The sequence below is a fragment of the Panulirus ornatus genome, chromosome 12, assembly GCF_036320965.1.
Source record: "Panulirus ornatus isolate Po-2019 chromosome 12, ASM3632096v1, whole genome shotgun sequence".
Lineage (NCBI taxonomy): Eukaryota > Metazoa > Arthropoda > Malacostraca > Decapoda > Palinuridae > Panulirus > Panulirus ornatus.
Genome location: NC_092235.1, coordinates 68708063 through 68721217, shown reverse-complemented (window position 1 = coordinate 68721217; position 13155 = coordinate 68708063). Strand labels below are relative to the sequence as shown.

The 13155-nt window shown below is 39.7% G+C and overlaps 1 protein-coding gene across 1 annotated transcript in view; it reads right to left on the bottom strand.

Moving 5' to 3' along the window:
• Positions 1 to 1599: 1599 nt before the first annotated feature.
• Positions 1600 to 13155, bottom strand: part of mEFG1 (mitochondrial translation elongation factor G 1) — a 53475-nt gene continuing 41919 nt past the window's right edge. Inside the window, 3 exon segments of the mRNA XM_071668181.1 lie at positions 1600 to 1924; positions 3375 to 3535; positions 8494 to 8613. Coding sequence (XP_071524282.1) covers positions 1742 to 1924; positions 3375 to 3535; positions 8494 to 8613 — 464 coding nt within the window. The 3' untranslated portion in view covers positions 1600 to 1741.

Sequence of the window (13155 nt, the reverse complement as noted above, 5' to 3'; positions counted from 1 at the left end):
TATCATTGCCATAGATCTCTCTTACCCTTTCATTACTTACTCTATTAATATGTGCAGTATGTACAATGATTAAGTGATACTGTAGTCACTTCAGATAAATCCCACTGTCAACAGAGTTTCAGACATATGGAACTTCCTATTATACAAATATATACAAATTCTATAAACAGTGAATAATTATAAGAATATGTACACCACAAAATACCAAATAAGCATCCAACAACCACATTTAAATATGGATCTCTGTGGTGTAGCAGTTAGCATTCCTGACTGTGATGCTTCCGTGGGCTGCCCATGGTTGAGCACAGAGGTTTAAATCCTGGTTGCAGCAGTCGGTCCACAGTCAACACAGCTGTTCATTAACATCTAAGGGTTGGTCAATAAAATGGGTACCTGGCTCAGACTAGGGTATATATATATTCATATATATATTTTTTCTATTATACTTTGTCGTTGTCTCCCGCGTTAGCGAGGTAGTGCAAGGAAACAGACAAAATGATGGCCCAACCCACCCACATACACATGTATATACATACATATCCACACACGCACATATACATACCTATACATCTCAACATATACATATATATACACACAGAGTCATATACATATATACACATGTACATAATTCATACTGTCTGCCCTTATTCATTCCCATCACCATTCTGCCACACATGAAATAACAACCCCCTCCACCCGCATGTGCGCGAGGTAGCGCTAGGAAAAGACAACAAAGGCCACATTCATTCACACTCAGTCTCTAGCTATCATGTATAATGCACTGAAACCACAGATCCCTTTCCACATCCAGGCCCCACACAACTTTCCATGGTTTACCCCAGACGCTTCACATGCCCTGGTTCAATCCACTGACAGCATGTCGCCCCCAGAATACCACATCGTTCCAATTCACTCTATTCCTTGCACACCTTTCACCCTCTTCCATGTTCAGGCCCCGATCACTCAAAATCATTTTCACTCCATCTTTCCACCTCCAATTTGGTCTCCCACTTCTCCTCGTTCCCTCCACCTCTGACACATATATCCTCTTTGTCAATCTTTCCTCACTCATTCTCACCATGTGACCAAACCATTTCAAAACAACCTCTCCTGCTCTCTCAACCACACTCTTTTTATTACCACACATCTCTCTTACCCTTTCATTACTTACTCGATCAAACCACCTAACACCACATATTGTCCTCAAACATCTCATTTCTAGCACATCCATCCTCCTCCGCACAACTCTATCTAGAGCCCTCGCCTCGCAACCATACATCATTGTTGGAACCACTATTCCTTGAAACATACCCATTTTTGCTTTCCAAGATAACGTTCTCGACTTCCATACATTCTTCAACACTTCCAGAACTTTTGCCTCCTCCCCCACCCTATGATTCACTTCCACATTGATAAGATGGCTTTGATTAGGGTCTCAATTATCTAAACCATCTCAGTTAACATAAAAAACATTCAACTTCAACAGCTCCCTACTTATGCAAATTAGCCATAGTAAACATTTTCACCTTTCACATTTCTCCCATGTTTCTGTCTGAAACATTATTGTTAACTTTACACAGCTATCATCTCTTTATAAGTACTTAAGACTGTATGGATACATGGAAGGAGCACACAAAAAAATCTACTTTTTCAAGTTAAAAAAAAAAGCGAGTAATAGGAGGTATTACACTATGGACATAATTGTACATAATTGCTAAAGATACAAAAGTAAAATCTTTCTTTATCTCCTGCCTCTTTTCTTGGTGGCCTCAACAACTGTAGGACCCTGAAATTCATTAATAATCTGTTCCATTACATCAGATCTTGCAGGAGCATAAGAAGAATATTCCATTGAAAACTCTCCCTTTCCCTGCGTTGCAGAGCGCAGCTCTGTTGCATAACCAAACATGTCATTCAGTGGAACCTGTTGAGATGATAAAGACTAAGCAATCTTACTGAATCTCTACAGTTACATATAATTCATACAGCAAAATATTGATTATTCCATTAACACACCCTTCTCAAACAAAAATTCCTTCATTCTGTCCATCTGTTTAATCTTTGGCTGTCTTCTATCTCTATGTCCATTAACCTCTCAAAAACAAACCCTTACAGAAACTCCATGTCCATTTTCCTGGAAGATTCATATTACCTCAGTTCCATTTTCCTGAAAGATTCATATTACCTCAGTTTCATTTCCCTGAAAGATTCATATTACCTCAGTACTCTCTTCTATTTAAAGACTGCACTTAAAAGTTCCAATAAACTGGTAAGACAGAATCTATTGCTACATTAACCATTAACCATAAAGGCAGCTACTAATTTTTTCTTAACTCTATGAAATAAGTAAACTTAACCCTTTATGGAGGCCAAACTCAGGATGGAATAGCAGCCAACATCATATGATGGGAATGGCAAGGTGGGAGATAAGTCAGTTGTGGTTTGCTGGGAGATTCGAGTGAGAAATTGCAGAAGTTGGTGTTTGAATTTGGGAGAGTTTGTGAAGGAGAAAGTTTAGAGTAAATGTGAATAACAGGAGGGTTATTAACTTTAAGAGTGGAAAGAAACAGGTTAGAATGTGGGTTTGAATTGAGAGAACCTGGAGAGGTCATCAATAGTCCCCTTGATCTTCCAATACTTTAAAATAATTTAAGGTGTTGACTTGCTACTAGCTCAAGGAATCTTATCCTTTATGATACTTTTGACAACTACAAAACTTTCTTCTTTATAAAGTTCCAGCACATTCATCAACCTTGCATCCAAATTAATATTACACTGACTTTCTTCTTTATAACGTTCAGTACATTCATTAACCTGGTATCCAAGTTAATAATATTAACATCCCCACCCATTTCACATGCATTTATAGCATATGAAGAAGTCTTCCCCTTCTCACATTCAAGCTTCATCACTGATATCAGTAGTAAAGAATTAACAATGATCCCCAAGTCTTTTCATAAGTAACAGAAAAAGTGGACACTTTGCACAGCAACTTGAGTTTCGAAAAAAAAAATGTCCTTGATAAACTGCACTACATAAATATATCAAAGGAAGCATGGAATTGTTTTCATCTCTTATCAAACAATTAATTCACAATCATATGTTCTGGTAAATGGCAATCACATTCTACTGTGCAACACGTATTCACAGGAAAAAGGTCTGTCTATACAAAGCATTGTCACAACAGCTTTAACAATATAACAATGAAAGAGAACACCCAAGGTAAAGTCTGCAAGTCATATTGCTACCTACACCTTATGAACTTTACACTAAGTGAATCTCATGTATCATTCCTGCTAAATCCGACTATATGCTGCACCTACTATACCCAACAAAGTGAACATATACCATATCTAAGTTTGTGTATCACTCACCTCACAATATACAGTGAACCAGCCGAAATTGGAATCTGTACCAGTGATAATACCATGGCGCTTGTTGACATGTCCTGTGACAGTGCCCTGGAATTCTTCTGGTGCAGTAATTTCTACAGACATAACTGGCTCAATGATAATCCACAATCCTTTTACAAATGCTGATGAAAGAATTATGAATTAGATACAGATAAAAAAAATATGATCTGCAATACATGTCATAAGTCAAGGGAGGAAGGGGAAAGGGAAACCAAAAAAACGGATGGATGGAGTGATGAAGTTTTAAGGTATCAAAAACTAAACATTCAGGGACATGAGAGGCTTGCATGAAATACAATAACTTAGACTGAAGTGGTATTCTGGGTAACATGCAGTTTATGGGATAGACCAGGGTATATGAAGTAGTCTTCCTAAACCATTAGATACAGAACTGAAGGCTAAACAACAATTCTAGCTTGTGAAAAACAGGCTGTTCCTAAATTTTCATACCCCTTTACATGATATTCCACAGACAGACATATCCTTTACTTGACACGGAGGCATTTTCCAAAGAACACAGACCAATTACTATGACTAATACTAGTCTTACAATTACTCATTTTCTTTTTTATTATACTTTGTCACTGTCTCCCGCATTAATGAGGTAACACAAGGAAACAGACAAAAGAATGGCCCAACCCACCCACATACACATGTATATACATAAATGCCCACACACGCACATATACATACCTATACATTTCAACGAATACATACATATACATGCACAGAAATATACATATATACACATGTACATATTCATACATGCTGCCTTCATCCATTCCCGCCGCCACCCATGAAATGGTACCCCCCTCCCCCCATGCACGCGAGGTAGCGATAGGAAAAGACAACTAAGGCCACATTTGTTTACACTCAGTCTCTAGCTGTCATGTGTAATGCACCAAAACCACAGCTCCCTTTCCACATCCAGGCCCCACAAAAATTTCCATGGTTTACCCCAGACACTTCACATGCCCTGGTTCAATCCACTGACAGCCCATCAACCCTGGTATACCACATCGTTCCAACTCACTCTATTCCCTGCATGCCTTTCACCCTCCTGTATGTTCAGGCCCCAATCACTCAAAATCTTTTTCACTCCATCTTTCCACCTCCAATTTGGTCTCCCACTTCTCCTCATTCCCTCCACCTCTGACACATATATCCTCCTTGTCAATCTTTCCTCACTCATTCTCTCCATGTGACCAAACCATTTCAACACACCCTCTTCTGCTCTCTCAACCACACTCTTTTTATTACCATACATCTCTCTTACCCTTTCATTACTTACTCGATCAAACCACCTCATACCACACATTGTTCTCAAACATCTCATTTCCAACACATTCACCCTCCTCCGCACAACCCTATCTATAGTCCATGCCTCACAACCATATAACATTGTCAGAACCACTATTCCTTCAAACTTACCCATTTTTGCTTTCCGAGATAACGTTCTCACCTTCCACATATTCCTCAACGCTCCCAGAACCTTTGCCCCCCCTCCCCCACCCAGTGACTCACTTTCACTTCCATGGTTCCATCCACTGCCAAATCCACTCCCAGATATCTAAAACACTTCACTTCTTCCAGTTATTCTCCATTCAAACTTACCTCCCAATTGACTTGTCCCTCAACCCTACTGAACCTAATAACCTTGCTCTTATTCACAATTACACTCAGCTTTCTTCTCTCACACACTTTACCAAACTCAGTCACCAACTTCTGCAGTTTCTCACCCGAATCAGCCACCAGTACTGTATCATCAGCAAACAACAACTGACTCACTTCCCAAAGCCCTCTCATCCACAGCAGACTGCATACTTGCCCCTCTCTCCAAAACTCTTGCATTCACCTCCCTAACAACCCCATCCATAAAAACATTCAACAACCATGGAGACATCATGCACCCCTGACACAAACAGACATTCACTGGGAACCAATCAAAGTCCTCTCTTCCTACTCCTACATATGCCTTACATCCTCGATAAAAACTTTTACTGCTTCTACCAACTTAACTCCCACACCATATACTCTTAATACCTTCCACACAGCATCTATATCAACTCTATCATATGCCTTCTTCAGATCCATAAATGCTACATACTAATCCAATTATTTTTCTAAGTATTTCTCACATACATTCTTCAGAGCAAACACCTGATCCACACATCCTCTACCACTTCTGAAACCACACTGATCTTCACCCAGGAATACTCAACAAACTTATACATCTGTAATTTGAACTCATCTTTATCCCCTTTGCCTTTGTACAATGGCACTATACATGCATTCCGCCAACCCTCAGGCACTTCACCATGAACCATACATACACTGAATATCCGTACTAACCAGTCAACAACACAGTCACCCCCTTTTTCAATAAATTCCACAGCAATACCATCCAAACCCACCGCCTTGCTGGCTTTCATCTTCCACAAAGCTTTCACTACCTCTTTTCTGTTTACCAAATAATTTTCCCTTACCCTCTCCCTTTGCACACCACCTCAACCAAAACACCCTATATCTGCCACTCTATCATCAAACACATTCAACAAACCTTCAAAATACTCACTTCATCTCCCTCTCACTTTACTACTTGTTATTACCTCTCCATTTGCCCCCTTCACCAATGTTCCCATTTGCTCTCTTGCCTTACACACTTTATTCATCTCCTTCCAAAACATCTTTTTATTCCCCCTAAAATTTAATGATACTCTCTCACCCCAACTCTCATTTGTCATGAAAGTCACTAAAGCGCAAATCACACCCCTACAACTATCCACTGAAAAATATAGCAAAACAACGAGAGATACTATCACACATTCATACCCTTCTGATAGATAAGGTAAATCACTATCCATATTCTTTGTTTGTCAATCCACACATATTTCACTCTCTTTCTACCCTGGGTAATGCCTAAAGGACCTCACTAGATATGGATATTATGGCCTTTATGTTAAAAGTAAGACTAACCACAGGAGTTCCTTTTTGTTACTTAAACTGAACCAATTTTTAACAATATCATCTCCCAACAATTGTTTTTACTTACTTTCCTGCCCAAGGATCCCCTTCTATTAAGCTATTAAGCTTCCACAGGTGTTCAGAAAGGATTACAGGTCAGAAGGGTGGTGATTTTGTGTGCAAGTACATCAGTGTGAGGTGAATGCAGGACAAATAAGTAGTGTCTTCAATAAGGACATATCGTCTTGAACAAAATGGGTCTTGCAATATGTTTCATAATTTGTAATGTTGGAGAGATGGGTTATGTTGAAAATGCAGGTGAGAAAATATTACCCATAGATGCAATGGGTGTGTTTATGTCTGGCAGAGTGGCATTCAAGACTGAGATGGAACAGTAATTGTCTAGTGCTGGTCAAGTCATTTCAGTGTGTATATTATTTGTCCCTCATGTTTACTGGTGGAGGGGGTCTGTAAGTACAGGCTGTTAAGTGTAAACTAGGGATATGCTTTCTACTTGAGGTTGGTGGTTGTTTATGGGATGCTATGGGTGGGGGTCTAACGCTACTGTGAAGTAAGTGCTGAGCACACTCGAATAAGACTGTACTGAGAGTACTTTTGTTTCACAGTGCAGATGGTGGATGTTTATGGTTTCTTGGCAGCCAGTGATTGTTCTGAGTGCCCTATTTTGTGTGACATGCAGTTTTGTTATGCATGCTTTTGATAGGGTGAGTGACTTGGCAGGTTACGTGTAATTCTGGGTGAAGTGAATAAACAGTTTATGAAGGATACTGAGGGATTCTTTTTCCCTATCCAACTGGTGCCAGTAAGTGCTCTGTTGATGTATAATTTGTTTATGGTGGGAAAGTAAATGTCTTATGTGTCACATATGATAACTAGAGTTCTTTTTGGTGAAAGTGGATGACCATTAAGGGTCATGGATGGGAACTTGCAGTAAATCTACATGAGCCAAACAATACTAACTGGAATTACAATTGTACTACAAGAAATACATGATTAATTTCTGTAACAAACATAGAAAAGTATCACCCAGAGATATGCATCACATGTTGGGCCCCAAGGCTCTGAAACATGCCATCCACTGACTTCCATGATACCTGACTGACCTTTGGAGGGGGGTTAATAACCACACTGATGCATGATGAACACTTATGCTAACACCCATATTCCTCGACTGCAACCTACTATAAGTGGTTCACAAGATGAAAAGATATCATGCATCAAAGATTTTTTTTTTTTTTTGCTTTGTCGCTGTCTCCCGCGTTTGCGAGGTAGCGCAAGGAAACAGACGAAAGAAATGGCCCAACCCACCCCCATACACATGTATATACATACGTCCACACACGCAAATATACATACCTACACATCTTTCTATGGTTTACCCCAGACGCTTCACATGCCCTGATTCAATCCACTGACAGCACGTCAACCCCGGTATACCACATCGTTCCAATTCACTCTATTCCTTGCCCTCCTTTCACCCTCCTGCATGTTCAGGCCCCGATCACACAAAATCTTTTTCACTTCAACTTTCCATCTCCAATTTGGTCTCCCACTTCTCCTCGTTCCCTCCACCTCCGACACATATATCCTCTTGGTCAATCTTTCCTCACTCATTCTCTCCATGTGCCCAAACCATTTCAAAACACCCTCTTCTGCTCTCTCAACCACGCTCTTTTTATTTACACACATCTCTCTTACTGTTACGTTACTTACTCGATCAAACCACCTCACACCACACATTGTCCTCAAACATCTCATTTCCAGCACATCCATCCTCCTGCGCACAACTCTATCCATAGCCCATGCCTCGCAACCATACAACATTGCTGGAACCACTATTCCTTCAATCATGAGAATTAATTCATGATAAAGAAAAAGTTACTCAAGTTTTAGCATATGTATCCCTACAATTTAAGCCTTGCAAAAAAAGGAAAATAGACGAGAGTCACTGGTGAAGTTCATGTCCGCCCTATTCATAACTTTAAAATCAATGAACCTGTTACAAACAAATCACTGGTCATGACGGTATTGCTTGGTCATAATAAGATCAGATAATGAAGTAAAAAATACATTTTTTTAACTACACAACACTTACCCTGTTTCATAGCACCCTGTGCAGCAAGGATGAAGGAGATCTCATTGGAATCTACCATATGGCTAGCACCATCTTGCAACCGGAACTTAACACCTTTCACTTTATATCCTGCTAACATTCCTGAAACGTAAGTTAATCATGAAATTCTCTAAACTACTTGCTAAGGGTCTGCTTACATCTTCATACATGTAATTTAACTGAAAATGAAAGAGGCTCCATTTAGTATATTGTAACACCCCAAAAATTAGTTACTTAATTTACCCTACACAGTTTTTCAGTCCAACTTCATCCTTGGATTAGGAAAATAAGTGTTTTACTCACATATCTCCTCTGTGTCATAGGTGACCTGACAGGTACAGGACCTTGGGGAAAGGCCAGAAACCCTGCCCTTTTGCGTTATCACTTTCCAACAATAGGGACAGAAGAAAAAGCCAAGCAAGGTTCCTCCTTGATGCCTCAGGGTTGGGTGTTTAAAAGAGCATGGATATAACCAGGATGAGAAAAGGGAGAGACAGATGCTACATTTAATTACAGATACCTTGATGTTCTGGCTCTGAGTGAAGCTTTGCTAAAGGGAGAGGATGTAAACTAGTTCAAGAACATTGGAGGGGCTCTCTCAGTAGCAAAGTCTGGGGATAGTGAGAAAACAAGAGCAATGGAGGAAGTAGCACTAATGCTGAAGGAAGAGATATGGGAATGTGTTAAACAAAATAAAGAGGTGAATTCAAGATTAATGTGAGATAGAATTAAAGAAGACTATAAAAGGTGGAAAACCCTTTAAGTGCTTATGGACCTGAAAGTGAGAGGTGAGGTGTGAAGAAAAAGGAGTGCTTTTGGGGAGAAATTGAGGGAGTAGTGCTTTGGCAGTTTTGATACTAAGGATCATATCTTGGTGCTAGTTGATCTGACTAAAAGAGTGGATGATACAACAATTAAGGGTATAAATAAAGGCAAGGGGTACCTGGTGTTAAAAAGGGAAAACTTGTAGTCTCCTAATGCACAGCTTCCACTACAGCTGTACCACTGCATCATAGATTAAGTGCTTTTCCCTCTTTTCATATTAATATTGGTATCTTTCAGTGTTCTGTTCTACCACCTAAATCTTTGCCTCAATGTGCAATAGGGTTACATTCCTGGAAAACTCATTGCAAGTTGAAACCATCAAAAGCTTAGAAAATGAAACCCATATCATATGGGATTGCATTTCTCAGAAAAAATGTCCAATCTAACCCTTATGGATGAATTATAACTGAAACAACCTATCTTACCACCCACATACCAAACTTGTTATGATACACTTTCAATGATATTAAATGAAAATTTACTGAAAAAGGTGGTGATTATGGCTTGTGCTGCTGCTTGAGTGGAATGGGGTAGAGTAAGGGCTACTGGGAGGGAGGAGGTGGAGAAGACTGTCTACAACAACCCCTTTAATATATCATTCTGCAACTATTGACATATCACAGTTATTGCAAATGAAATCTAATGGATACTTAACAAAAAGGTTGCAGTGAGGGAGTATGGGCAAATAATTCTGTTCCATACAAGAAATATTCTGATAATTTACAGTTTTGATGAGAGGTAATAGGTGGCAGCCCTTTAACCCTTTTGAACATACCTTTAACCCTGACACCTCCATTTAAAAATTTTCTCCCATTCTTTCTAGGACTCAAGAAGTTGGAAGAGAAAGAAAGTGCTGACAAAAGGGGAGACTGAGCAGGGACTGATGATGATTACCTCAGGCTCAAGGCTCAAAGGTGTACCTTAGCATTATCACTAAGGAACACCTCAGTTACAGTCTGACTGTAATTTCTACTTTTCTAAGTTGATTAAGATGTTTTGCACAGGGTTATGATGTTTTCTTTATACCTATAAAAAATAAAACTCAAATAAGAAGTGGACAGAGCAAATGAACTTAGGGTGGTAAAGTGCATAAATCTTATGATAAAAGCATTATTTTTCCTTGTCTACCACAGTTACTAAGGAAATAACATAAGTATAACAACCTTTTTTGTGTTAGAAAAGCAGTCAAGTCCATAAAAGTTTTTTCATTTCTCAATGACAAAATTTCATCAATAGGGAATGCCCATGAAACATAATATGCATCCAAACGTTAATAAGATAGATCAACTACATAATGACCCTAAACATCCCAACCATACCCAGCGTATCAAAGGGAAAAATAATGTTTAAAAGGTACTTCTTTCTTTCCCAATTTACACACTAGCTGATTTGTCAAGTGAGATGAATATCTCCTTTCATACCACCTCCATACACAATATGTTTCCACTGCATCTGATCTCTGATTATTCCTCGGGCACACTTACTTCCCACCAAGGACTCCCTTCCATCCTTATGAGACTCTTGCAGCATTCAGGAAGCTGGCCATGTTCACTAGTCAGAACCACAGGTCATAAAGAGTTGTGATGTTGTGCTTGCATCTATGTGCACATGAAATATCCCTAGCCCTAATAAGGTCTCTTACTAGATCTATCCATCTCTCTCGCAGTCTACCTATCCTCATTATATCTTCTACTGTATTACTATATACCTTCTAAACCAAGCTATCATATGCCATAAAATCTTACAGCATATGTCCATAACATCTTAAAAGACTTTTATCAATGTACATTTCTCATAATATCTTTGATTCATCTTTTTATACTTGATAGCCATTTCCTGCATTAGCGAGGTAGTGCCAGGCAACAGATGAAAGACCCATTCACTCTCATACAATTCTATCCAAATATATACACAATGTTCATATACATATATATGTATATAAACAAATACACAGACAGATAAACATAAATATTCACACTTGCTCACCTTTATCCATTCCTGGCTCCACCCTGCCCCACAGGAAACAGCATCAACATCCTCTACAACAGAGAGGTAGCACCAGGAAACATGCAAGGAAGGGCCACATCTGCTCACATACATTCTATAGCTGTCATACGCAGAAACCACAGCTCCCTATCGACATTCAGGCCCCACAGACCTTTCCATGGTTTACCCCAAATGTTTCAAATGCCCTGGTTCAGTCCATGATGGCATGTCATCCCCAGTATACTACATCATTCCAATTCACTCTATTCCATGCATGCCTTTCACTCTCCTGCATGTTCAGGCCCCAATCACTCAAAATCTTTTTCACTCACTCCTTCCACTTCCAATTTTGTCTCCTGCTTCTCCTTGTTCCCTCCACTTCTGACACAAATCCTCTTTATCAACCTTTCCTCACTCATTCTCTCCATATTTCCAAACCATTTTAACACATTCCTCTTCCCCTCTCTCACCATATTCTTTTTGTTACCACAAATCTAGCTTACCCTCTAATTATTTACTTTAATCAAACCACCTCACTACATATTGTCCTCGAACATTTCATTCTCACCATATCCATCATCCTTCATACAACCTGTTTATAGCCCATACCTTGCTACCATATAATATTGTTGGAACTACTATTCCTTCAAAAATGCCCTTTGCTCTCAGAGATATTCTCTATTTCCACACATTCTTCATCACTCTCAGAACCTTCTCCCCCTTCCCTACCCTGTATATTGTGCGTGTGTGGACATGTATGTGTATACATGTGTATGTGGGCAGGTTGGGCCATTCTTTCGTCTGTTTCCTTGCGCTACCTCGCAAACGCGGGAGACAGCGATAAAGCAAAATAAAAAGCACCCCAGAGTGGGGTGCCTAAATGTGTGTGGATGTAACCAAGATGTGAAAAAAGGAGAGATAGGTAGTATGTTTGAGGAAAGGAACCTGAATGTTTTGGCTCTGAGTGAAACGAAGCTCAAGGGTAAAGGGGAAGAGTGGTTTGGGAATGTCTGGGGAGTAAAGTCAGGGGTTAGTGAGAGGACAAGAGCAAGGGAAGGAGTAGCAATACTCCTGAAACAGGAGTTGTGGGAGTATGTGATAGAATGTAAGAAAGTAAATTCTCGATTAATATGGGTAAAACTGAAAGTTGATGGAGAGAGGTGGGTGATTATTGGTGCATATGCACCTGGGCATGAGAAGAAAGATCATGAGAGGCAAGTGTTTTGGGAGCAGCTGAATGAGTGTGTTAGTGGTTTTGATGCACGAGACCGGGTTATAGTGATGGGTGATTTGAATGCAAAGGTGAGTAATGTGGCAGTTGAGGGAATAATTGGTATACATGGGGTGTTCAGTGTTGTAAATGGAAATGGTGAAGAGCTTGTAGATTTGTGTGCTGAAAAAGGACTGATGATTGGGAATACTTGGTTTAAAAAGCGAGATATACATAAGTATACTTATGTAAGTAGGAGAGATGGCCAGAGAGCGTTATTGGATTATGTGTTAATTGACAGGCGTGCAAAAGAGAGACTTTTGGATGTTAATGTGCTGAGAGGTGCAACTGGAGGGATGTCTGATCATTATCTTGTGGAGGCTAAGGTGAAGATTTGTATGGGTTTTCAGAAAAGAAGAGTGAATGTTGGGGTGAAGAGGGTGGTGAGAGTAAGTGAGCTTGGGAAGGAGACCTGTGTGAGGAAGTACCAGGAGAGACTGAGTACAGAATGGAAAAAGGTGAGAACAATGGAAGTAAGGGGAGTGGGGGAGGAATGGGATGTATTTAGGGAATCAGTGATGGATTGCGCAAAAGATGCTTGTGGCATGAGAAGAAAGGGAGGT